The 27,052-nt window shown below is 46.0% G+C and overlaps 1 protein-coding gene across 3 annotated transcripts in view; it reads left to right on the top strand.

The window, feature by feature from the left end:
• The window catches only part of PLCD1 (phospholipase C delta 1), a 50,654-nt gene that overhangs the window by 11,212 nt on the left and 12,390 nt on the right, over nt 1-27,052 (top strand). For all 3 annotated transcript variants that reach the window (XM_082298208.1, XM_082298206.1, XM_082298207.1), the window contains exons 2-8: nt 1,635-1,799; nt 12,769-12,997; nt 17,767-17,896; nt 21,611-21,839; nt 22,920-23,121; nt 25,021-25,165; nt 26,191-26,340. In XM_082298208.1, coding sequence (XP_082154334.1) covers nt 1,635-1,799; nt 12,769-12,997; nt 17,767-17,896; nt 21,611-21,839; nt 22,920-23,121; nt 25,021-25,165; nt 26,191-26,340 — 1,250 coding nt within the window. The remainder of the gene's footprint in view (nt 1-1,634; nt 1,800-12,768; nt 12,998-17,766; nt 17,897-21,610; nt 21,840-22,919; nt 23,122-25,020; nt 25,166-26,190; nt 26,341-27,052) is intronic.

Raw genomic sequence — 27,052 nt, 5'->3', positions numbered from 1 at the left:
TGAGGAAAGAGAGAGGCCAAAGCCACCTTTGCAGGATCTCCAGCTTCCACTCTGATGCTTTCAAATCTGGAAGTTTCAGCCTGGCTCAGCTCTGGGCATGGTCCTTGACCTCTGCAAAATCAGTAAATGGTGTGAGCGGTTCACAAAGTGGACACTGAACCCCCCTAGTATTTAACTCTGATGAAAATCTCAGGCTTTGGCAGCTTAAAATGCTCTCTTTAGGCCTGTGTATCCCAGTTACAAACTCCCAGTGCAGGTGTTTGCTGCTGCCACCATGACCCACCTTGGTGTTTTGCAGCAGCTGGTGCTTCAGTTTCCTGTATGGGATGTCAGGAGAATGGGAATTTGGCCACTTAGATCTCATGGTTTTGTTTTTCAAGCAGGCTTGAAGTGGTGCTTGGTAGTTCATTGTCTTGCCTTGTTTAAAAGCCAGTGATTCAAAGCAGCTGTGTCTCCCAGAGAAGAGCCAACCCAACCCAACCCAACAGGGGACACGGCAATAAAAAATTGTTACTTGTGAGACCCCACGTTATGTTTGTCTAATACTGAGCTATTTCCCTGGAGCTGAGTGGCAGGTGGCTGCGGGTGGCCAAGTGGCTACCTGCACTGTCAAGGTAAGGTTGGAAAAATTCCCACTGAGTTGGGATGTGCATGGTCAGCACTGCAGAGTTAAATGCTGCTTCACCAGCTCTGAAACAGCCTTTCCTGCAGTGTCACAGAGCTGCAAGGGGCCTATTACAGAAAGCCCAGGATGTCTTCCTCATGTTTCATGCTCTCACCCTCCTCAGCCCAGATCTGTAATCATTGGTTGGTTTGAGAGACAGATTCTCCAAGGTATTTAGGTATGTGAAGTCATGCACTGCTGAGACACTCAAAACCATGTAGAATGCCAAGTCTGTGTTTTCAAAGTCTTGGTAGGTGCCTGTTGCCTCTCTAGATGTTCTAAGTGCCGTCCTGAATCAAGGCTAAGTTGTGAAATCCAAGGTTCCCACAACCAGAAGGTCTGGTTGTTATTACTTGACATTGCATCGGCCTTGTAGTGTAAGAAAGACGAGGACCCTTCGGATGGCTGAGCAATGAGGAGAGCGTGGCTGCTCCTTGCTGCTGCCTTAGTGATCTGGTGCTGCCTGTCACCAAACTTCTCTCTCCTAAGCTTCATCTGATCAGCAAAATTCCCACGTGGATAGGAAGGCACTGCTTGCCAGAGCAGGATGAGAAATATCTTTGTGTATTCCTGTTTCCGCAAAGGAAATTTTGTTGCAGAATAGATTTGAAATCACTTGAAAGTTCCTGACAGCATTCCAGTTACAAGTTATGCAATTTTCCTTTCTCTGTTATTACTGTTCTGTTGTTGGTTTTGTTGTAGTTTTTGCATCCTAACAGTAGTCTGTATTTGCTGGGAAGGAGATATTTTATCTTTATAAAACACTTGACAATTATAACACAAAGTCTTCAGACTAAGAAACATACGAGGCTTCAGCCTCTTTTGTGATCATGAAGTGGTGTGGGGGATTTCTGGGTCTCTCTGCTCTGCTGTCCTACCCAGACCTGGCTGCCTCTGTGGAAGGAAAAACACTTTGAGCATCATTTCTTGAACTGTCTCTTAAAACATTACCACTTCTGTTTCTCCACAGGCCTCAAAGATGACAAGGACCTGAAGTTCCTCCTGAAAGGCAGCCAGCTGCTGAAAGTGAAGTCAAGCTCCTGGAGAAAGGAGCGGTTCTATAAGCTCCAGGAGGACTGCAAAACCATATGGCAGGAGTCAAAGAAGATGCTGAGATCCCCAGAGTCACAGATCTGTGAGTAAAGTTTGCTTCCTCAGAGGTGCCTGGGGTGAAGCAGGACCATGGTGTGGTGTGGAGGTAGGGCTTGGAGCCATGAGAGCAGGTCCTTCATTCGTCCTGTGACACACAAACTGAGTGATGCTGTCAGCTCTGGGACAGCCACGAGGAATCCGCCGTGTCAGGAACAGCCACATTGCCCAAGCTCATGATCTGCTGCCTCAAATGATTGTGGGGTGGGCTGTGCTGGTCTCAGCAGCCCTTCCTGGCTCGTTTCCTCCCCAAATTGTTCAGTCACTCAGGTGCCCGAGACCTAATTCTCAGTGTGAGACATGGTGTGAGCATTTGTGGTGTGGGCTCTGCCCGGATGCTCCTTTCCTGCCTGCAGCCCTGGGGAAAACTGGCATTTAAGCCTCACAAGGGAGCTGCAGAGATGTGGAAATCCAAGGGCTGACAGGAGATGTCTCTGGGGAGGAAACCCTTTTCTCATCCTTATCTTGGAAACGCAGGATCTGCCCTGTTGTAAAAAGTCCAGATACTACAATCACCATTATATGGCACAGGAAAAACCATTCTGTTCCAGCAGCACCCAGCTTGGCACTGTACTTGGGACCAAACTGAACCAATTGTGCAGTCAAAATGGAATCAGGCAGGGTGTGTGTCTGTTTATATCTTTCTTTTCTTCTCATTTCATATTTTTCTGACAAATTTCTCCATATTTTCTGCTGTTTTTTCTCTCATATTTCACTAATCATTGTAGTCTTGTAAATCCAGGAGATAAATTAGCAACATGGAATGTTTTATGGCATGTTGAAATGTGTTAATTACACAATTTTTTTGGTAATGATCACAATTAACTAAATGAAGGGTGGGTCTTCCAAATTACCTCCCTTCCTCCCACAAACACTGATAAAGTTTTCAGTAGGAGGAGTAAAGTAGCAGGATAAAATATGTTTGGTTTGTGACCCTGATGGCCACACTCTTCTCACATGACCTTGGGCACCTCATTTAATCTCTTTGTGCATTCTCCACACATTTTCTTTCTCTAACTAACTGTAAAAGGCTTTGAATCATAAAATCACAAAGGTTTGGGCTGAAAGGGACCTTAAAGATCATCCAGTTCCAACCCCCTGCCGTGGGCAGGGACACATTCTGCTATCCCAGGTTGCTCCAAGCCTCATCCAGCCTGGCCTTGAACACTTCCAGGAATGGGGCATCCACAGCTTCCCTGAGCAACCAGTGCCAGTGTCTTGTCACACTCTGAGTAAAGAATTTAATTCTATAATCTAATCTAAATCTCTCCTTTATTAGTTTAAAACTGTTTCCCCTTGTCTATCACTGTCTGCCCTTGTAAAAAGTCCCTCTCCCTCCTATTTTATGAAAGGGGAAGTCTGCAGTGAGACCTCCCCTGAGGCTTTGGGTTGGAGGCTTGTCCCCTCCTGGGTGTTTGGATGCCCATCCTGGCAGGGTCTTGAGCTCAGCTGGGCTCTTCAGGCCTCCCAGTGCAATAACCCATCACAGCAACAGCAAACAGAGAGTCCTCAGTGAGTGTTTGCTGCCTGGGAACGCCTGCTCTGCTGAGCTCTGTCCCATATAAAACCAAAGTCCTTTCCCAGGTAATATATACCTTGCTATATATATAATCTTGCTAATATATCTTGCTCTAAAACAGATAAGGACACAAGTTGAGAAAAATGACTCTCAGAGCTCCCTTTCCTATGCTCTGAGCCAGCAGTTTCCAAATTATGGGGTCTGAGAGCACCTACAGCAACAGTCCTAAGCCCACCTAGTCCTTGGAAGTAAATGGGACGGGATCCTTGTGCTGTGGCTCCAGGGACCCTGATGTTTGCCTGGAGAAGCCTGGTGGATCCATGACTGTGGCAGTGGCAGGGAGAGGGGGTGCAACTGTTTTTTAAAAACAGTATTTTATAAATAATAAAGTTTTATAAAAAATTTTATATTTTATGAAAAAGAGTGAGATCAAACCCTTTGAGCTGGGCTCTGGGCACACGCTGGGGGTGTGCCTGCGTGGGTGTGGATTTACAGATACAATTTGGTAACTGGGCACAGCCAGCATTGCCACACTGCTGGAGACAGGCAGTGCCACTGTAGGCAGGAGAACCTGCTGTGCCCTGGGAGTGACCTCAGTGACACGTGGAGATGGAGTAATGTTACCTGCTGGCTCACAGCACGTGCCTGCTCCTGACGCTCCATGCAGGCACACCTTTCCCAAGGAAAGATCCTTTTTTTATTTTTGTCATCAGGATAACAGCAATGGAGACAAGTCAGTGGAGGCAGAGCTTGTCCTTGCAGCTCTGGGCAGGCAAGCTCTGGCCAGGCTCTGGCCAGACTGGCTTTGCACCCTGACACCTGTCTGGCTGTGGGAGCTGAACAGGCTGTGTCCCACATGCTCCTGGCAGGATATGAGCCTGTGGCTGCACTTGTGGTGCCAAGCACTTGGGAGGGTTGGAGGGACACCTTGGGGCTGCTCCAGATGCACCTGAACCTGGAAGTCAGCGGGAGATGAGTACTGACTCCTGCCAAGTCCCAAGCCATAACACCAAGGAGGTCCATTTTCATAAAATCATAGAATGGTTTTGGTTGGAAGGGACTTGAACATTGCCAGGGACGGGGCAGCCCTGGCTTCTCCAGGCAACCTGTGCCAGGGCCTTACCACCCTCACAGTAAAGAATTACTGCCTTATAGCTAATCTAAACCTGCCATCTGGCAGTGTGAAGCCGTTCCCCTTTGTTTCATTGCTCCAGGCTCTTGTCCGAAGTCCCTCCCCAGATCTCTTGGAGCCCCTTGAGGTACTGGAAGGGGCCCTAAGGTCTCCCTGGAGCCTTCTCTTCTTTAGGTTGAACACCCCCACCTCTCCCAGCCTGTCTCCAGAGCAGAGGGCCTCCAGCCCTTGGAGCATCTTTTTCATTCACTCCAACAGGTTCACATCCTTGGTGGCCCCAGAGCTGGATGCAGTACTGCAGGTGTTGTATCATGAGAGCAGAGGAGAGGGACAAAATCACTTCCCTCAACCTTCTGGTCATGTTTCTCCTTGCCTTTCTCTTTTATTGATCCTCTGAGTCCTTCCATTCCCAAGTTTTCAGAGTGATTACTGTGTCTGAGTTTCATTCTGGAGCTTTCAACTTCACCAGGCTGCTTTGGGTCCAGGTAGAGCATGGATTCCCCCTGACTTGTGTTGTGGCCTCTGACAGGCTCTGTCACCACAGCTGCCTTCTTATTGGTCCAGTGTGAAGGCAGTCACATCAGAGGAACAGTCCAGGGTCAGGATTTGAGACCCAAAATCAGGGACTTCAGGGCGAGTCTCTCCAGAGGGACACCCTTCCTTGTTAACAGACACTGACTTTGCTCTCCAGGACAAAGCCTTTCTAAAGCTGCAGATAAGCTCCCTTTTCAGGATGGAAAACAGGGCGAGCAGAATGGAAACTGGGAGGTTTAGCTGCAGGTCTAATCTTATCCACAGCATTGCTGACAGAGATGGATGCACCTCAGAGGAGCCAAGTCTGGGTACACAAAGGGTTATGTTTTTGTTTGGATAGCTTCTTGTTATTCCTGTTGGTGTTCTTATGACCATGTGGAAAAGCTATTTGTAAACCATTGTGTGGTGGAGTCTGGTAGATAAAACTGGGGACTGCCAGGGTTGGACAGGAGAATCTCAGATGTCTGAAGTTCAAAAAGCCCACATATCAGGGTTCTGACAGGAGCAGATGTTGCCTGGATCAGATACACGGGGTACAACCAGTACCTTCCTTTATTGTCTTTAATATTTTAAACAACTGGGAATTTAAATTAGATGCTGTCTTCATAGCTGCATTACCCAAACAGGGCTTTGGGGATAAGCCGTCCTTCCAAAATGGTTTCTGAGCAGGTGGAATAATCAATTTTTTCCTTATTGTCAATAATTCCTTATTTTTCAGTATGTTCTATTTAGGCCCCGGGGGACTTTTTTCTTTTTTTTTCCCCAAAAACCCCTGAAGCATCTTAAGTCAGTTTTCCAACAAGCATGTTCTGCCCTGTGTGTACACTGTGGTTGCCTCCAGTAGAAACATGGGGGTGCTGAGCACCAAGGGCTGCCCAAAAGCACCTTTAAAAGTCCATTTTTCACCACAGCCTGCTCCATCCTGTGTCTGAGCTGCAACCAGGTCGACAAACATGCTGCTGCTCTCATTATCTGAACTGGTGTATAGGGCCACAGGAGGGTGGATGCTTCTTTGGCCCATGAGGCTTTTCCACAGCTTTCTCCTTGGGCTCCAAAAACAGTCAAAGTGGCAGGATTAACAGTTTTGGGGCAAGGAAAAGATCTGTGTGAGGGAGCTGAAAATCAGTTCATTCTGAGGCAATGCACTCCTGAGCATCACTGTGGTGATGAGGGAGGAGAGCCAAAGGGAGCAGAGGGACTCGATTGCAGGAGCAGCAGCCTGTCAGTAGCACTGTCTTGTTTATCTGTGGTCAAATATCAGATCTCATCTAGGTGAAAAAAAAAGAGCAAAAAGGCATTTGCTGCTTTCAATGAAATTGATTTTTGAAAGTATTTTCTTAAACCAGCTGTAATCCCTAGTGTGAGCGCACTTAAGCCAGACTCAATCCCTTTAAAAACTCTCTCAACTCAGGGATTTGTGGGAATGGTTGAAAACTTTCCAGTGAATCATCCTTTTGAGCACTTGGTGGAGAAACAGGGTATTCAAAGGCAGAAGGAAAAGGCTGAACGAGTCAATTAAGTTTAGGGGTGCTGCAGCGGGGCCCCAGGGATGGTGCTTTGCTATCTCCTGCACTGTGTCTCTCCTGGAGGCTCAGGGAGGTGATGTTTTCCTTGCCAGCCGTGAACGAGTTTCACACGCTGAACCAGGAATGACTCACTGGGGCTACGTCGTTGAGTCACGAGCAGTGAAGTCAAGAGAGAACGTCAGGAGTTGTAACTGAAATGTTTCCATTTCTGCCCAAAAGCTAACGTAAAAACTACTATTGTTGGATATTTTTTTTTTCTGTGTTTTGATTAAAATAATCAGTTTTGGGAGGTGAGCTAAATTCAGTTGCACTACTGAGTGTTGCAAGTGATGATTGTATTATTACTTAAAGTCATGAAATTGATATTTTGATCTGTTAATTATTTACTGTTACTATTAAAAATGCAAAGAATTTTTTCCTGTTCCTCTGACTTCTGGCACAGTTATAGGGTATTTTTGCTTGGTTTAATCATAGAACAAAAGGTTTATGTTTATAGGCTAAGACCTGTGTTCAGCAGAAAACTTTTTCCTTTGCTTTTGGCTTGCTGTGAAATTTATGGATGTCCTTAAAATGCCATGCAGTGAACATACCATACCACTTTTGTGGAAGAATAAATTATTGTCTCCACTGAATTAATGTCCTGAACTTGCTTGCAGAGGAACAGGAAGGATGTAATATTGCTCTGTGTTTGCTTGAGTCAAGAAGCAAAAGCTTGAAATTGTCCCTGATAAGTGTCTAAAGTCAACAGAAACTCTCAGCAACCTGTGTGCACACAGCAGGTAGCTGGCTGCACTGACAGCTTCCTTTTGCAGTTTCTTGAGGAATAATTGCTTTCGTGGTCAGACATGTATTTACCCTTGGAAAAAATATTTGCTGATGCGAATGCGTTATGCAAGGCGGCCGTCAGCTGCGAAAACAAAACCGTCTGTCTGTGGGTCTCATTAGTTTTTATCAAAATTGCTCAAGCCATAAACCACGTCATTTCAGAGGCAGAGCTGCCTGTTTCTTCGATTGAGTTTTGAATCAGGCCACCGCGGGCGTCGCTGGTCAGTTTTCATCACAGGCAGTGTGCTGACAAATATTGACCTTATTCTCTGTAGCATATGTTAAATGCAAAGGCAGAAGTGTTGAGAGCCTCAGATCCAAATTTAGCAGTGCTGTGGATGGCAGAGGAAGTAGGAACTGGTCGCCAAAATAGTTTGCAGGGCCCTGCTTGTGTGGAAGGAATGTAAATAGAGATCACTCTCTTTGCCTTAAGGCCCTAAGCCATGATGGGTAGACTGAAAGATTGGGTAAAGACCTTACATTAAAAGGTATTTGCAAACAACCTGTAAAATTGCATGTGCATTGTCTCGCTGGTTGTCAGCTGGTGGGCACACGCCAGCAACGAGGGCGGACTGCTGTGCAGCAGATCTTGAGTTAGAACAACCTGCTGAGCATGTCGGTGGAGGGGGAGTGGAGAAGAGAATGGATGAGGAATCAGCAGCTGGGACCTGCCGTAGTTCACACCCGGGGAGATAAAAGAGCAGTGCTGCCAGGGCTAGGAAGGCACGGCACAGGGGGCTCACGCTGAACCCACCCGTGAGTCATTATGTTAAAGTATCCCTCAGGGATGAGGGTGATGGATGGCCTTTGGTATTCCCAGCCCAGGGAGCTGACAGAGCTCCAGATCCCACTGGTTACAAATGTCCTGATCCCAGCTGCGTTTGGCCATTAGCATCAGCCACCCCTGGTGAAACCAAAGTCAGCTGAACAGCTCTTGCCGGGGTGAAACCAAAGCGAGGAGCAGCACACGGGGTGCACTCAGCATGTTGTGAAATCCATGTAGTGTCTCTGCAGGATGGTCCTGGGGTCAGGTAGCAGCTTTCATCTGTTCCTGACAAGATGCTGAGCCAAGGTGCAGCTGGTGGGGGTCTGGCCTTTCTGCAGGCATGCGGGATGGCGTGCAGGCTCTGTACGGCTGAGCACACTTCTCATCTGCATTTCTTGACAGTAAACAGAAGTGACTTACTGAGCCAATTAGAGTGGGATGGAATAATTAAATGTGACTGAATGCCACATTGCAGAGGTCCCCTGTTTCTGACGGGGGTAGGATAAGGAAAGGATCTGAGGAGTTCTTCCCCCAGAGTGAAAAGCTGCCCCCCTTCCCTAAGCAGTAACTCGAGGAACGCTGTTTTGGCAGTGCCCATACAGTGACCCTCTTCTCCCACTTCATCAGCAAAGGCACAAGAAAAGAGAAACACCTGTCAGTCCTTGTCCTTCACATGCTCAGTAGCTTGCAGGAGATGTGGGTTCAGTTTATTATTTTCTCTCTTGACAAATACTCTTGACAAAATGTCTCATCTCAAAGGACTGCCTATCAAACAGGAAGAAAACAAAAGGATTGTTCTCTGCCTCTGTTCCTCCTTTCCCTGTATTCCTTAGGATTACCAGAGAGTTTACTGTTCATGCTTCCAGCACAGTCTGGACATTTCAGTTGTGGAACAGGGATGAGAGAGGAGATGGAGAGGCAAGGGCTGATCTCTCAGAGAAGTGCTCTCATCATTAGGAATGTTGTCAGGCTCATCCTTCTGGCTCTTCTACACCAGAATCATAGAGTGGCTTGGGTTGGAAAGGACCTTAAAGATCACGCAGTTGATTTCCTTTAAGAGGTGTTCCTTCTGCACGAGGAGATGAGTTTGCAAGTGTAACTCCAAGCTTCTTGAAAGCCATGAAGAGAGAAATCCAAATCAAAAGAGACACTCAAAAGATACATGTTGGTTGCTTTAAAATATCATGGCTGTCAAAAGAATCCTGAGGGCCTGAGTCATCCCTGCCTGCTGATGCCAGGGGGGAAAGGGGAAAAGGGTGCGGGGCTGAAAATCGGCAAGGGAGAAGCACAAGAGCAGGATCCAGTGATGGAAACTGAAAGGAGGGTTACAAAGAAAGTTCTCAACATCTCCTTGAGAGTAGTTCAGACAGGAGGAATTTCACTGGCTCCAGGATATGCTGCTGTATGTCCATGGCACTGGGGAGCCTTTGGCTGCCCGAGCAGCATCCACAGCAGCCAGGAAGGCTGACCAGGATGTAACCTGTGTGAGTCGGTGTCGGGAGGCCAGGAAGAACACAGGCTTCCTTGTGTTGTGCGTCATATTTTGGGCTGTCTGCAAACCACCTCTTCAGCAGACGCAAACACGCAGAAGTAGATGCAAACTTTCCAGATTCTCTTCTGCTTGTGGTTATCTCCCCGCTGTGGCGTGATGGGGAAGGAACAGGGAGGCTGCAGGGAGATGGGATTGATGGCTGTTTGCTGTGAGTGTTCCTTTGCTGTGAAACGTGTCTGTCCCCTGGATATTTTTGATTTCTCCTTGCAGATAGCTCAGCTGAACACACAGTTGGTTTGGGACTGCTAATAAAGTACACTGGCTGTCTGGGAGCAGCTGATAAAGTACTCATGCTGGGTTAAGATTTTCCAGAGAAGAGATAACTTTAGCAGATGGCTTGGGCTGAGTCCTTTGGCTTCAGCTTTTTTTATTGATAGATGACAACAGTACACACAACCCAAGCTATGGAAAGCTATAAAAAGTGTCCTTCCTTACCCTGCTTTTTGAACAGTTCCTGTGGTGATAGTTTCTCTCCGTGTCTCTTGTGTGACTACAATAGACACCAGTCCTGCTCCTCAGCCATCCTTGCACCTTTTCTGTATTGAGGAGCTCTTTTATCTCCATCATCCTCTTCTCAGCACACCCTGAAGAGATCAAGGCAGCCCTTCCAGACACAGGTTTTCAATCTTTTTTTCCTCCCACACAGCTCTCTTTTCCAGTGGATTCATGCAGCCACGTAATGGTTTCCAAAGAATCCATTCTAAATTTCCAATATTTAACATCAGATTTTCTGGTCTTGGAAACATGAGGCCATTGCCAACCCAAAGTTTAGGGACTGATTGCACAAGCAGACTAACGAGCCATTCTGCAGGACAATAACTCTTGTGAGCCAAGCAGTGGTGAGCAGCTGGCAGGTGAAGAGGAATAACAGGATGATCCTTCCACTTCACTGCCATAAGCAGAAGAGACCCAGAGAGGAGGAGAATCCCCTACTTACGGACAATCTGAGATGCCCAGCCTGCACTTCCTTTCTGGTCAAGGGTCCACTGTAGCCGTGGATTCAGGGTGTGACTTATCTTACCCTGAAGTTTTTGTTTGAATGGGACGGAACACTTGTGTTCCAAAAGCTGCTTTATTTCCCACTGGGTATAAAAGAAGCCTGACTAAACTTTAGACTTTCTGATTGAGCTGAATCTGGCCAAACACAATAGCAGGCTTTACATTCAAGGTGAAGTTCTACCTGAGGCACAACCACTATAATTTGATTAATGTCCTGGTTGAAGGGCAAGGTCACCAGCAAGGCCCAGCTGTGGGGGAATTGCAGCCCTTTTCTTTCTGAGCTGGTTTTAGGACTCAAACCCATGAACTTTCACTCAAAGGTAAATTGGCCAGATAACATAATTCTACAGCAGCCCAGCCCAACCCAACCTTTTCCTCCCTTCCCCTCAGATGATCAACTGTTGGCCTTTACGAAGTGATAATCAAAGACCACACAAAGAAAACGGCTCATAATTGTCAGGGAGGAGCTTTGCCAGCTCCAGGGAGCTCCTCATGGTGTGTTCTTGTATAGAAACCAAACCAGCAAAGTGCTGTGGAAGGTGTTTGACCACCCCAGCATCTGGTGAGAACTTGAAGCAAATGTTAAGTGGTGCTTTTAGAAAGTCACTGATTTTTGAAGATTGAAATTTTGGGTGGTTTTAAAATGTCTTTTTCCCCAGCACCTGAGCATTATCATGACTGGTCTGGGAAAAAAGGAAAGTTTTCAATCCTCTAATGAGCATCTGATGAACTTTGGATGATCCCAAGGCAGCCATGCCAAAAATGTGAAGGTGGATACTGAGTTGGTTTTTTCTACAGTGTTGACTTTGAATGAACTGGGCACTTTAATGGTGAAATGGATGCTTAAAGGCAAGTTTCTCCTGTTCAGCTAAACTTTGGGGATATTTTATACTCATGCACTGCTTTTTAACAAAGTTCCAGACTAGGTTGCTCCAAGCCCCGTCCAACCTGGCCTTGAGCACTTCCAGGGATGGGGCATCCACAACTGCTCGGGGCAACTTGTGCCAGTGTTTCGTAGATGCATGAAGTGACCCTTGAAAGACAAGCAGAGGCTGTGGGTGCTGCTGGGAGCTTGCCTGATTTCAGCCCAGTTTGAGGGCACTGATTGCTCTCAAGGGCATTTTAGGGTTGATTCTGTTACTTACATTTGTTTAATACAAGTCTCTTAATACACTGCTCCTTCTGGATTGCCTTGTATGTGCATTTTGCAAACTTGGAGCAACTTCAGCCTTCATTTCCACCAGCTGAAGAGCAGAGATGGAAATGGGGAAGGATGATCTTGAAAACAGTGTTTTCCTTTCTTTCAGCAAAGAAGATAAAGTCTGCCCTTGGCAGGGGTTAGGATGGAGTATGGGTGACACCAGACTGCTCTGAAGCTTTGGTCTTTGCCTCCTTAATTTGCACGCATTTGACTGAGAGGAACAGATGGGTTCTTAAATTTTACCTTCTCACTCTTTTTGCAATCTAAAGAAGGATAGTTTTGTTCCCTACCCTCCTCTTACTGAAGTCACCTCTTATTTTGCCCAGAGAGACTGTGGACTTCTCATCCCTGGAATTGTTCAAGGCCAGGCTGGACACAGCTCGGAGCAGCCTGATCCAGTGGAAGGTGTCCCTGCCCATGGCAGGGGGTTGGAACTGGATGATCTTTATGGTCCCTTCCAACCCAAACCATTGTGTGGTTCTAGGATTTTCCTGTGGGGTGATGATCACAGGGAGGCACAGCTCCACTCTCCCCATTCTCAGGGGGGATGAGTTGATGGATGCTCAAGTCAGGGATGCTCCAAGGGCTTGGAACCAAACTCTTGGCAGTGATTTGTGTCTCATAAACAGGACATCACAATATGGCACCTAGGGCATATTCTGCTTCTTTGTCAAGTAAAGAACATGAGGAAAGAGGTTTTCTTTTTAAAATTTCTTGCTCTTTCTGGTCCTTTTGAGTTGAGTTTTCTTTAGTACCAAAGCTTGGGGAAGGGGGGAAAGGGAAGGGAACCCTCCAGAGGTTTCAGGAAAAGGAGAAAGAGTAATTTTTTACTATCTCTCACCAAGTAGAGATAAGGCTGACTGAACCCCTGCTGACAGCAGGCTCTGCTTTCTTTCCACAGTCTCCATTGAAGATATTCGGGATGTGAGGTCAGGCCATAAAACAGAAGGTATGGAAAAATATGCCAAGGATGTCCCAGAGTATCGCTGCTTTTCCATCATCTTCAAAGACCAGCGGAAAAACCTGGACCTCATTGCGAGTTCAGAGGATGATGCCAACCACTGGATCGCCGGCCTTGGGAAAATCATAGCCCACAGCAACTCCATGAACCAGAAACAGAAACTCCAACAGTATCCTTTGCCTTATAAAGTGATTAATCACAGACAAAGATGCACTTGTCTTTCCCTGTGGGTGGGGACAGTAGGCTAACCTCCTTTTTTCCCTGTTGGCCCCGGGCACTGGATTTTCACTCTGCACCCAGGCAAGCTCCCTGGTTTCCAATGCTTTTTCCACCCCCTGTTTTACAATGATACCAGCAAGAGTGGAGTCAGGCTTAATGTAGCTCCTTAAGCAAAGAATTGCTTCTTTCATGGAGCTCCAGATAAAACAATCATTATTTTTTTGTGTTCTTCAGGGGTCTGTTTCACTTGCATTGAAGTAAACACCAGGACAGGCACTTCTTGTCAAGGCATGAAAAGCCCGTACTGTTTACCGTGTTTCTTGGTAATACAAGGAGAGGGAACTGATTCTCCTCTTCTCACTGCCAAATTTACTCCAGGGTAGCTCCACTGATTTGAGTGAAATTACTCCTTATTTGCCTCAGCATGGGAGGAAGTTTTGCCCTGAAAAAATCTGCAGTTGCTCTGGTGACAATGCAGAGATCAGAAAGGAAAAGGCATAGAGCAGGAAAGGAGGGTGAATTTGTTATGAAATGGAGAGGGGTTGGTTATTGGGTGAAATCCTGGCTCTGCTGAATTCACAGGGAATTTTCCCTGGGGCTGCATTTCACTCAATAAGTTGCTTTGCAAACAGAGATTTCATGTTTAAAAAGAGAGAATATCTGTGGGTGCAGTTTTGGATGGATTTTCTTCAGTCCCTGTGTGTCTGAGACTCTGACCATGACATCTGAACCTGTTGGCTGATTTCACCCTGATTTGACAGAGCCACAGAAGTTGTAAAATATTAAGTTCCTTTAAGATTCCCAAAGGTTCAGCTATCAGAGAGGAAAGCTGATAGCACTCTCAGCTGAGAGGGCTGGGTGGGATTCATGGCTTGTTTGACACCAAACATCAGAGAAGAGGGGGGATGCAAAATCCTCAGCTGGGCAAAATCACAGAGCTGGAGCTCGAGTCTGAGCAGGCACCAGGAAGTCTTGCCCTCAGTTAAGTCTTCACTCCATGTGGGGTCTCTGCTGGGTAGTAATGTACTGATGGAGAAGGAGATGGTGCATAAATGCCGAGCTTTCATCAGGCTTCACTCTTCTGTGGATTCTCTGAAGTCTGAGAAGCACTTTCACAGCCTCAGTGCTGTTCACTTAAAGGAATCAGACTCCGTTAGTTCTGAAGTGCCTGGGATGTCCTGTTTATCTCCTGCACTATGAGTGTCTTTTTTGGATGGTTTTTCAAGCTCTGGGCTGTAAGGTCACTCCTCAGCCACCCCACAGTGTGTAGGGGAAAATCTGGGCTGCAGAAAGTTGTCCCTGGAGCATATCAAGTTAAATATGTTGCTGAAAAACTTGCCCATAAGAAGAGACAAGATTGTTAAGGGGGGAAAAATAACAATGACATTTTCAAAGGAAGAAGGCTGTAAATTTCCAGCATGGAAAAGTGCCTTTCTGTCTTTGGAAAGCAGAATCGAAGCTAAATAGGGTGGGTAGGCAAACCATATTTCTGGAAGAGTAATTACTGTGCAGTGCTGGCTTCCAATCTGGGCTTGTCTCAGGCCATTTAACGTAACCTGGAATTACAGAACAGCATGATTTCTCATTTGAAATTTGATGATGTTTAATTAAAGCCTGGGATTTTAAATTTAGTCTGCCTTCACTGGGTTTGCTTGGCAGCGTGGGCTTGCTCAGATCTTCCTTAAACCTCAGGAGTGTTCTCCGCATCTGTGAGCACAGAAGGGGAAGAGTCAGGAGATGAGAAGTGCTGTGTCCCCTGCCTGTCCCCCATGACTGGAGAAATGCCTGGCAGGGCATCTTTTTCAACATCTCAAAGCCTTGCAAAACAAGTAAGGAATGTGCAAGGTTTTGAAAAAAAAAGATTGAAAGTAAAAACTCTGCTGGTTTCAGATGGGGCTCATTCAGTTTGGAATGCAATGGAGTTGCCTGTGGTAGAAAGGGACTTGGTTCAGTGTCTTAAGTACTTTTCCAGTCCTATATTCCTACACAGATAAAACTCCCACATGATTGATGAGCCTTTCTGATGTTCTTATACACAGAGTTCTGTTTTAATAAGCCTCAGATTCAACCTTGCAGCAAGCTGGCATAGGTTGTTTAGCAAATATTGCAGGTATGTGTGCAGGGAAGACTTTAGACCAGAAAATACAGAGGACTTTTCATTTGAGCAGGGTGGCAGCGTCTGCTTCGGTTCTGAGGTTTATGTGTGAGCTTTTCTTCTGGTCTGAAAGCACTTACCAGAAGTTCTGCAGCATTTCTGCTCTGAGCACATTCATGGGATATCTGCCAGACAGAAACCAAAGAGGGATGACTGAAACTAATAGAAAACTGGTAGCCCTGGAGCTGGCATATCCTTTAAAAACAAGAGGCAGGAGGCAGGCTGTCCCTGGATGTATACAGAAATGGGAGCAGCTCCTTCCTTGTCCACCCAGGCCCACAGTGGGGCATAAGGTGAAAGGAAGACCCACAGCCAGGAGTGAAAAATGGTGTTTGTACCAGATGAGAGGATTTCCAGTTGAAGTGCTTAGTTCATCCAGCTCCTCTAAGCTATCCCAAAGCTGAGGGGATCCAGATGGATGGAGAGTTTGGGTATTTTGGGGCCAGAATACTGCTATTTACTGGAATAACAGGCTGAGACCTCAGTTGTCTGTACTCTCCTTTTTCCCTCTTTGCTGCTTGCCCTTGCAGCGAGAGGACCCACTGTGTGTGCCTGGGCTCTTCCTGGGCTCTCTGATCTCCCTCCTGCATTTCTCAGCCTCCTGGGAAGGGATCTAAGAGAAAAGCATCCTCCACTCACAGGCAGGACCTGGGCATACTCTTTTGCAGGTGCATTTACTGCCCCACATTTTGCCTGCCAGAGAGGACTGTGGGTACATGCATGACCTCTGGGTGCTCATTATCAGAGGAGATTATGCAGACTCTTAAAAAAAAAAATGTGGGTTTTTTGCAGTGATTAGCACAAAACTAGTAGTTTCTATGCACAAAAGAGTAGTTTTGTCCACCCCTGCTGCTCACCTCTGGCTGTGGCAGACTGGATTTCGTCTTGGCTCACCAGACTTGGGCGTTCCTCCTGCCTGTTGTTTTTAGGGAAGGCTGGAAAGGGGACCCGAGGTGCAGGGTCAGGTGTGAGTGGGTGGCACCAGGGTGACAGTCTGAGCAGACCCTCTCTGGAGCAGAGCTGGTGAAGGGGGTGTTCTGCACCCTGGGATGGGTGTGGTGTGCTCCCAGCACAGCATGCTCTGCTCTTGGGAGCTTCATGACTCAAACTTGATTTTCTGGGACGAATCAGTTCAAGCCAGACCCTGGTTCAGGGCTCTGGAGCGTCCTTGGGAAATGCAGCCTCTCTTTATTTTGGTTTCCATGTCTAAAGAAGGGGAATATTAATATTACCAGGCTAAGACGGATGCAGGGTGAGGTCATTGCTTAGCACCTGCCAAGATTTTTAAAGTCAGAAAGTTCAGCTTTCCATGAGACAAACAATACTCACTAACAATTTATACATATCTCCATCACTAGGAACTATTCCAGTGCAGGGGTAGCTCTGGTGAACAGTTTCAGGGTTATGTCTGCAGCCCCTATGGCTGTTAATGCCCTTTTTTGGGGTCATTCTGAAAGGCCCAGTTTAAATGTTACAGCACTATATGCCTCAGCTGGTATTTGCTAATCCTGAGCTTTACACTGATTAACATTCAGATTGGGCATAATTTTTTAAAGTTTTTCTGGAATGAGCTTGAAGCATTGTTTCCTATGTGACATGGAACGTTATTCTTGGAGATCAAATTCTTACTTTGATCATTTTTTTTTCCTATTGAAAAGTAGATATTTTTCTGGATGACCTTTCTTATTTGACAGTAAAGCAAATTAGGCAGTCAGTTCCATGATGGAAGAAGCATGGGGTTTTTTGGTGTTTAAAACTGCAGTGTGTCTCAGCTGTCTAACATGATTTTCCTAAGAGGCTGAAAGAAATTGGGAGACCCAGCTCAAATTATCTGGAATCACATTGAAAAGATCATTCTTACAGCAGTTACTCCAGATCCATGGATATACTATAGTGATTAAAACTCAAGCTCTTATGAAATATTGTCACACTACAACACAGTAACAGACCCCGTGCATTTCATCAGGGGAAGCCAAGAACCCACAAAGTTTGGTTTGATTCTGCTCACAACAAAGTTCTTAGGATATACAGGTAGAAATGCCTAAAAATATGCTGAAGGTGAGTTCAAAAATTATTATTGATGCTTCTTTTGGGGCTCAGTGTTCACTGGGATACACTGAATTTTGAACAAATCTGTGACAATCAATTTACCGAGCTCCTCTTGGGAACTCTTTTCATTCTTTCCTTTATCCCCTTTTCACCATCTGGAGCAGAATGTACTTTCTGCCATAAAAGAGAAGTCAGACTGTTTCTGGCTGCGGCCAGAAACTCCTGCAGGGTAAAGAGAGCTGCTCCAGCCTTGGCCAGATGGTGAAAAGCTTCACCCGGGTCATGATCAGTTGTATCACAGCTCATTTTCCTTCTGCCGAGGCACCACTGTGCTCTGTGGGAGCAGAAGGTGAGGTGGTGTCAGCTGCTCAGTGGGCCCACGCTGATTTACAGCAGCTGGAGAGCTGGCTCAGAGCCTTTAGAAGAGGATTTCCCCCCTGCCACGTGCAGCAGAAGGTATTTAGGTGTTTAGGCTAGGCACTGACCTGGAAAGATTTCCTTACATCCCCCTGCAGCTGGATTCACACCTGCCTGCGGAAAGCTGACAAAAACAAAGACAACAAGATGAGCCTGAAAGAGCTCAAAGACTTCCTGAAAGAAGTGAACATTGAGGTCGATGACTACCATGCCAAGAAGATTTTCCAGGTAATGGGAGCAAGCAGAAAAAGCGTTTGCTGTTGGCTGAGGTCAAGGTCTCCCACGGCTTTCAGCTTGGGTTGGAGACCCCACCTAAAGTGAACTCCTGGCTTCTTTTCTTGTACCAAGGAAGGACACTCAGGTTTTGGTGCTCAGTAGTTTATTGCTCAGAATAATTGATTCCCGCCAAGTTAGGCCAGCACAATGCTTTTGATGAGGTTGTGTTAAGGTCTTTCTTCATAATTGATGCCTAATTTTGCCACGATGAAGAAAATGAAATGCAAACATGGATAATGCAAGAAAAAGGGAAGCAAAGTTCAATTCCCAGGGGTTTCAGAAGTTTTGTGTGCCATAACTGTATGGCAATGCCTATGTCTGGCTGAAATTTGTTTGGTTACAACTGTGATACCAGATCCTCAGCTTCCCAGAGGAGGTGGGTGCCAAGTGACAGGTATAAACAACAAAAAAAGAAGTGCAAAATAAGAGAAAAACCTTTCCAGATTCATGATAAATACGTAACATTGCACCCAAGCCTGGACTAGTCTGATTGATTTAATACTCCCAGGGCATACTTAATCTGGTCAGGGATGTACACTCCTAAATTCTCAAGATTCAGCTTGCTGGCTGAGCCTATCAAAAGATAAGAAAGGGATGAAAATTTCTCAGTTGTTAAGGTTTTGGTTGTTCTCTAGAGAATCCATCCTGCTGAGGTGAGATAAAACATCTGGATAATTTCCAAACTTCCATCCTGTCTCAAGCAGGATTTTAATTAATGGGTGTGCAGTTTTACAAATGTTTTTTTCTGATTAGTGGTAAACACGTGGGTGGTTTTGGGCACTGGGCAGGAGTTCTCCTGCTCCTCCCTGTGAGCAGGCAGCTTTCCCCCAAAGGAGGTCCAAGTTTCCTAATCCTTGCTTTATATACATCTCACTGGTAACTCTGCAAGAATTGGAGGGAAGGTCATCAGCAGATCTTAAAGAATTTCAGCTTGCACAATATTCCAGTTGTACTGCTCACTCTGGCTGGTGTATCCCATCCTTTATTTCCTGCCCAGGAAGATCCTGGAGGAATGGAAATAAGGCTGGGAATCCACTGATTGAGTTGTATGTTTCCATTGGAAGCACTTGCCAACACTTCCCTTGCAGTCTGTGCAGGTGAAGCCAGTAGGGACCAGGGTGTGAATGTCCTCATCCTAAAGGATGCATCTCACATATAGGAGATGAATCACTCCTGCATCTTCACACATCAACAACAACCTGAAAAAAATCATCCTTGGTTTGCTTTTTTTTTTTTTAATTTTTTTTTAACTTGAATTTTTTATTTTAGAGGCACAGTCTCCTCTCATTTAATGGACCTCCTCTGCTGTCACAGTAGTTACAAGGGACCTCTAGGAGAGGAAACTTGATTAAATGAATCCTTTTTGCATAAAGACTCCAAGTAATTGCTAAGCCTTGATTCAACCCATTGAAATGCAGAGAGTTAGTTGAAGTACCATCATTAGGCAAGTAATTGTTAAGTTTCCTCTATAGCCACTGGAAAGAGAGGTTCTTTGGAGGTTAATTCAGATCTTCTGAGCACTGATTTGCCTCCAGGAAGGGTCTGTCTTGCTCCTAAAGCAATTACATTTTCAGTTTGCATCCTGCCTCAGCTTAGATGGACTGGGGCATTACAGCCTATTAAAGGGTGATCTTTTAGTCTCAGTGAGTTTTTCTTCATTTAGTCACAGGAAGGAAGGGCTCAAGAGGGGGCTGCAGGGCACCTTCTCACATTATTCTTGCCTTTCATCACATGGCTCTGTGTCCACATCTAGGTTTGAGACACCTGAGTAAAACATTTGCAATGCAACCGGAAGTTATGCAAAGCTCCTCTCATTGCTCACTTCATTTCAACTTGAATATTCATTCTGGTGCATCAGAAAGGTGTTTTTGCAGGCAGGCCGAGGGTCATTCAGGACCCATGGCTTGTGATACAAACATGGTATTTTGGGTTGAGATTCTCTTTCTGATTTGGACCTCTTGTAGTCAAAGCAGAAGGAACCCACTTTTATACCGTGCATCTGATCTGTCCTGGAGTTTGGTGCCAGCGCTGTTGTCCTGTTTTCATCACAGCCTTTAATGGCAACTAATGAATAAATGTCCCGAGGCACACCACTTAAAATGCCAGTTTTCTAGAAGAAGTATCTTGTCATTTTCCCTGTCATGTCTTAAAAAAAAGAACATTTGTAATTCAGGAGATCCCTGCCGTCTCCACCAGCTGCTGTCCCTCTTTATATTCCTTTTGCAATTGCTAAGCATCATGCTAGGCTTAGTTTGAGGGATCTCCCAGAGCCACAGAACAGGATCATAGACACAGAAGGCAGCAAGGAAAAAGCAGTTCCTGGACTCTCAAACCTGATTTGGAGGTGTTTTTAGTACTGAGCATGTCACAGGTTGTCCCATCCCTGATTTGAGCCCATAGCTTCTACCCAGCAGATTCTGAAGTCAGAACAAGTTGAACTCTTTTTTTTTCTGTCACTTCAGTTTGTGAAATGCTGGGTGTCATGATAATGTTCTTTGGTTTTATATGTGCTCCATAAATAGATAGTAAAGGATTTGCAGGGGATGAAAGTCCCTCATTATCATCTTGGGGCACTGCCAAAGCCACCAAGGCCATCACTGAGATCATTGGCATAGCTAGGTTGAGATTAGTGTGGTGACTGGTTAAACTAAGACATGCATTTTCATCATAAAAGCCAGGAAAACAGCTCTATCTGTCACAGGGGATCAAAGACGGAAAGCAATTTAATTCCTCTGGTTTGACAAGTTGAAGAATTCTGCTAGGAACAAACAACAAATTTAGTATCAGGATTTGCCACAGGGAAAAAAAAAGTTTCTGATGAAAAATAGAACCTGGGAGTATTTTAAATAAGCTGGAAAAACTTGTTATTGGAAAAGCTGCTGTCCTGTAGGGAGACATTAACATGCATATCTCAAGCTCCAAATCTTTCATGGTCAATCAAGTCCTTGGCTGTGGTGCTCTGTCAGAGATGGTATCTACTGGAAAAGTTCAAACCCCAGAGGAAGTTGGAGAATCTGAACTACAGTTCCTTGAGAAGATTATATCTGATTGGAAATCTAGGGGGATTTTGTTACTTGGCAGGTGTTGGATGAGAATGGAAGATTTCCATGGAGAGGTGAATTTTTTCATATCTAAACATGCACATGTTTAGCAGTTGTGGGGTTTTTAAGTTGGTTTTGATGCCATCTTTGCAAACAGCACCACTGTGAGTTGTGATGGCCTCTTGGAGTCTGAGCCACTAAGGTCAAGGGGAGGGTTTTTTTCACTTTACCTACGGGATTTTTGGCTATACTCTCTATCATTATTTAAGAGAGTTAATTGGTTCCCTTTATTCTTCCTGAGATCAAGACTTACATTTCTTTTGACCCTTGATCTGTGCTTAGATTATTTTGAGCTGTCCTGACTGAAGCACTCCAAGTGATGGAACCCAAGGGTGGTGCTTTTGAGCACACTGATAATCTATAAATACAAATAACTGTAACTGTTTCTTGGCTATTGGCCTTGTCAAAGAGAACCTTTGTCATTGACCAAGTGCTCCTCACTCACTGGCCAGTAACTCTTTGCAATTATTTTGTGTTCTGCGTTGTGTAGCCCTGGTGCAGATTACGGCTGGCCTATGCCAGAAGGAAAGAAGGTTTTCACTCCTTCTCCTCTCTACGTTTACAGCACTGTGACAAGTCCAAAACAGAGGCTCTGGAGGATGATGAGATAGAGGAATTTTACAAGATACTGACAGAGAGGAAGGAAATAGACAGCATCTTCCAAATGTACTCAGACCCAGAAGGGTTCATGTCCTGCCAGAACTTGGTGAGGTTTCTCTATGAGATGCAGCAGGAAGAAGATGCTGTTGTTGCTGCCCCTGCCTTAATTCAGAGATATGAGCCCAATGAAAGAGGTAGGTTGAAAACCCTGGCTGGTTTGCTTCAAAATCTTGCTTTTTTGATGAATTGTGAATTGTGTTGCTGCTGCTTTTTCCTGCAGTCCTGTGTATTATTTTCTCCCCACAGCTGCTTCTACAACACCACTCTCCTAGGGGAACATTAGCTGCTCAAGGAGAGGCTGGGAAATCTCTCTCTTCAGTTTTTTTTTGGGTGCAGTGGCAGGAGAGGGGTTGATACAGTTTTGACTACAGGATGATGAAAATCCTGAGGGAAAGACTCAGATCGGTTATTCAAATGCCAAGACCTCATGTGGCTTTTCAAGGTTGAGAGTGTAGCAATATTTGTGTTCTCCAGAAGCTGGAGTGGAGGCAGATGTTCTTGATGGTGGGCACCTGCAAAGCCATCTGGTGATGAGATATCTGAGTAGAGGCCAAGGAGGTGACAGCTGTTTAGGTGGGCAGTCCCAGAACTGTCTGTCTGCTCAGAATGTAGGTGAACCATCAGTCTGGAGCACCTTGGAGGATGCGTTCAAGCAACCAGCTCAGGATCATGGGCTGGTTTTCCACTCTCCTGGTATTCCTTTAGGAGAGGTACAAGGTTTTGCAACTGTCAGGCTTTAGGATTAGACTGAGATCTAGCTCGTTCCTTTAAAATGGGGAGTAATTTTGTATTTCCTCTTTCCAAATCATGTATTTCATTGGGTAATCTAGACAGGATTTATCTGGCTGTGTTTAGACATCCGACAGCTTCTCTGGGTTGGCGTAAAGAAACATTGAAATGCTCAGAGATTTTTATGCTGTAAATCTCCAGAGAAAGATGAGGTAAGGTCTGTCTTTGACGCTTTTAAGATGTTATCAAGGACAGTAAGTGTCAAAAAAGCCACACTTGCAAAGGGGCTTTAAAAGCGTTTTCAGGCAGCTGAAGGTGTCATCCTTGTCTGGAGAACATCGATGTCTTTGCTGTTACTGAGTGCCTGGGGAGCACATTCTGCCTCTGAGATCCCCTGGAGAGCAGAGGCACCGTGGTGAAGGTGATGGCATGACCTGGTGGCGTCGCATTTTCAGTGTGGGGTTTTCTGTCTGTTTACCTGGCAGCCAAGAGGGGCAACGCCATGACCAAGGATGGTTTCCTGATGTACCTGCTGTCGGATGAGGGGAACATATTCAACCCCTCCCACAGGAAAGTTTACCAGGACATGACCCAACCTCTCAGTCACTACCTGGTGTCGTCCTCACACAACACCTATCTCATGGAAGACCAGATCACAGGGCCAAGCAGCACAGAGGCCTATATCAGGTAAAGAGTGTGTGTGTTTGTGTTTGTGTGCGTTTGTGAGGTTAACCTCTTTCTTTCAGAAGACATAAGTGTCTGTGCTGATGGATGCAAGAGATCAAGAAGGAGTCTTTCACCAGACCAGGTAAAGTAGGCTGGCCCATGTTTCCAGGGTGAGCTGTTTCCAAACCAGGTTGGCTGTGCCCTCCTTTTTGCATCGCTTTGACCTGGGTCTCATCTGACCACCTGAGTGTAAGATGTATAATCAGTACATTTGGAAGCAGTGTAAAATATCTCCAGCCACAAGGAGGCTGGATTGCAGCCCTCTGGCATGGTGTTTTCAAAGCATGATGCTGAGGGGTTGTTGCATTCCCCAAAACATGGCATGAGAGAGTGCAACAAGATGCGAAGATCCCTGGGATAGAGCTACAGGTCTGTATAGGGATTGGAAGGAGCCAAAATGATGCATAGTGTCATGGTGCTTATGCTCTGTACTGCCTTTTGGGAGAGGCCCGTGGCAGGGACTGTCCCCACAACCATGCTGGGGTTTATTTTGGAGAGTCCTAGTTGGAGCAGTCAAAACAAAGAGATGGGGTGTGAGCTGATGGAGCAGGATGAGTGATCAGGTAACTTACATCTGGTCCCTTTTTAGCATCTCAGATATTCCCAGAGCACCCCTGCACAGAGCATTAGGTGTTACCTATGTCTGCCTTTAACAGAGACTGATGTCTCATGGCCAGATGGACACAGTGACCTTTTAGTAACTTGCACACCCACCTTACATTACTCCTTGTTTTTATCAGGTGAGACAGTGTTTCCTTATGAGCCAGTCAAGGACTTCAATTCTGTCTTTGTTTATGACTTACCTTTTCTCAGGAGCAATGACTGTCTAGAGTCACAAGGTCAAAAGTGTAGAGAGTGAAATTTGGCACAAGTTACTTCTCAGTAGCACTTTGAATTCATCTAACAGAGTCTTAAAATTATAGATGTATGTTTTGCTTGTAAAAAAAAAATCCCGTGATTCTGGAACAGGTTTCCCAGAGATGCTGTCGATGCTCCATCCCTGGAAATGTTCAAGTCCAGGTTGGATGGGGCTCTGAGCAACCTGGTCCAGTGGAAGGTGTCCCTGCCCATCGCAGGGGGTTGAAACTGGATGATCTTTAAGGTCCCTTCCAACCCAAACCATTCTGTGATTCTGTGAATCTATTGCAATGAGTTAAAGGAGTTGTGTAATCTGAAATGTTTAGGGAATTACTGTAAAAGAGAGAAGACCAGCTCCTAGGCAGATGGGGTGGGGAATCTACATTAGAAAATAAATTGAAATGGAAGTATGGATATGTAGAGGTGGGAATTTCACGTGGAAATTCAATCTGTAGACTTGGTTTGGGAAACTGGCCCTCAGCAGTCTCCCCAGCTGTGGTGGAGTTCCCATAGCTGCCTCCCTCCCTCCCTCCCTCCCAGCTCTGAGGACTCATCTCTCATGTCAATGTCAGATCTAGATGAAGAAATCACGTCGTCCAAGCTTTGTGACCTGGCTTCTAAGGCTGACTGTCATTCTTCCACTGCAGCCACTCTTGATTTTCTCTTCTCTTCACCATCTTTGGGGAAAGACTTGGGGCACAATCATGAGTGTCCTTTCTCATCTGGCACTCACTGTGTCTTATCTTTGGATAATTCTGCCTTGGACTTTCACTACCTTATTTCTCAGATCCTTCTGTGCTTTCCTTGCTCAACCTTGAGCTCTCTTTGCTGATGCTGATTTCACCTGATCCCATCCTTTACCTGCTTTCCTGTTTTTCCAAGCTCCTTTCTTCTCCCTTGCTCCTTGAACTTCCCACCAGTCTTCCCAGGCAGCTGATGGACCCTCAGCTGGAGATGGAGCAGAAGGTGTAGAATCCAACCAGGTCCCTTCTTTGTTTCCAGAGCCCTCACCAAAGGCTGCCGCTGTGTGGAGCTGGATTGCTGGGATGGCCCCAACTCAGAGCCCGTCATTTATCACGGCTACACTCTCACCTCCAAGATCCTCTTCAGCGATGTCATTAAGGCCATCAAGAACTATGCATTCAAAGTAAGGACCAGGGACCCTTTCTCATGTTGCACAACCCAGGACTGACAGTAGATCTCTTCCCTCCCAGCAGGGAGCAGAAGCAATGAAGGCTTCACCGTAGCATTTCTTGTGGGGACAAGATATGTCCTTCTGTCCAAGCATCCGTGCTCTGCTTCCTGCAAAAATCCATTCCTGGGAGTTGCTGGACAGGGAGAGCACCATCTGAGGATGAGTTTGAACCTGTGCCAGCACAGCTGCATCCTGGACCCCACTGCAACGACACTGATGCCCAGTATCTTGAGCATACTTGGTGGAAAATGCCAAGCCCATGATTTATGTGGCTTTGATGTCTCAGGATTCGTTTCTAGTTTAGAGGAACCCACGTGCATGCTTTGGGTGTGAAGGACTATTTCTATTCTGATTTAAAAGGAATGAGCAGGTCGGGAGTCTTGTATGGCAGCAACCTTCAGAAAACTTTAGTTCTGTCTGGACTCACTGGACTTTGTGCTGTTTTCCTTCAGTGCACTTGGGAGTTGGTGTCAAGTTTCCTTTTGGGCCACAAAGAAGTGACAATGACAATAATGGCAATGCCTTCAGCACACAAAATGACCTGGGGGGCACAGGGAACCAGATCAGGCCTATGGAGGAAGGATTGATATCACTTAAGGGTTTTACCAAACCCTGTGATTTCAAAGCCCCCTTCCCAGTCCTTCCTCTGAAGGTGGGTAGGAAGGTGCTCTGACCCGCAGTGCAAGTGGAGACTGGAGGCACAGGGAGTGCCCCAGAAAGTCTGTGAGAGGCATCCTGACCCATCCTGGTGCCCTCTCAATTGGATCATCATCTCTGGAAGGCATCAGCACAGATCTGAGTAACTGCTGCACAGTTAAATTTGTCCATTTTTAACAAATCCTTGCTTTAGGAGAGTATCAGACCCTACTCTTGACACACTCGTTCCCAGAGAAAACAGCACTGAGGTTCATACCAGTTGCTCCAGACTGGTGAAACTGCAGAGTTCACTGATGGTGTGTGTTGCTCTCTTGTTCCAGACCTCACCATACCCCGTCATCATCTCCCTGGAGAACCACTGCAGCGTGGACCAGCAGAAGGTCATGGCTCAGCACATGACCACCATCCTGCAGGACATGCTCTTAGTTGCCCCAGTCGATGGAAACAAATCCCAGTTCCCCTCCCCAGAGGTAAGCAAGGCCCCTCCAGCACTTTCTGCCTTCTGAGGGTGGGACAAGATAGAAGTTTTTCTTTTTCCTGAGTGCAAAGCTCAAAACTCAAGGGGAAAACCATTGCAAGTAGCCTGAAGGCATATTAAACACAAAGTGTCCTCCCACTGAGAGTGTCCTGGGGTAGCCACTGGGAATGGCTCCTGTGTGGATAGCTGCAGTTCCCTTTAAATTGCATGTCTTTGCTAAAGAAATGCCAAAAATTGGATGAACGTGCCTAGTCAGAGCTGGAAGGAGTTTGTGGATGAGATCAAGCTGGCAGTCAGCAGGGGAGAAAGGAGAGGAAAATGATCCACCTAAAATACCCTCTATATTTGCTCTTCCTCTTCCTTTATCTCCTTTCCCTTTCCAACTTTCCCCTTTTGTTTGGGAGTGTCGTGCCTCGTTTGATACAATGCCTAGCACAGAGGGAAGCTGCTCTGGGCTGGTCCCTAAGCACCAGAGAAATAAATTAGGGTGAATTGTAATCTTTACTGCTGCTGCTTCAGCAGGACCTTGGCTCTGGCATAGACAAGGTGCCTCCCTTAGGAGAAGTGACTCTCCCAGAGTGACGACACTCCCAGCATGGAGATCAGTCTTTGCAGGCTCTTACTGAGTAAGAAAAATATGTCTTCAGTGCCCTCTCCTGACTTCGTGTTTATCCTGGTGCAGGATCAGGAGAAGTGCTGATGGT

Source organism: Coloeus monedula (genome assembly GCF_965178545.1).
Source record: "Coloeus monedula genome assembly, chromosome: 1".
In the NCBI taxonomy this organism is placed as follows: Eukaryota; Metazoa; Chordata; class Aves; order Passeriformes; family Corvidae; genus Coloeus; species Coloeus monedula.
This window is presented reverse-complemented; position numbering and strand designations above follow the sequence as displayed.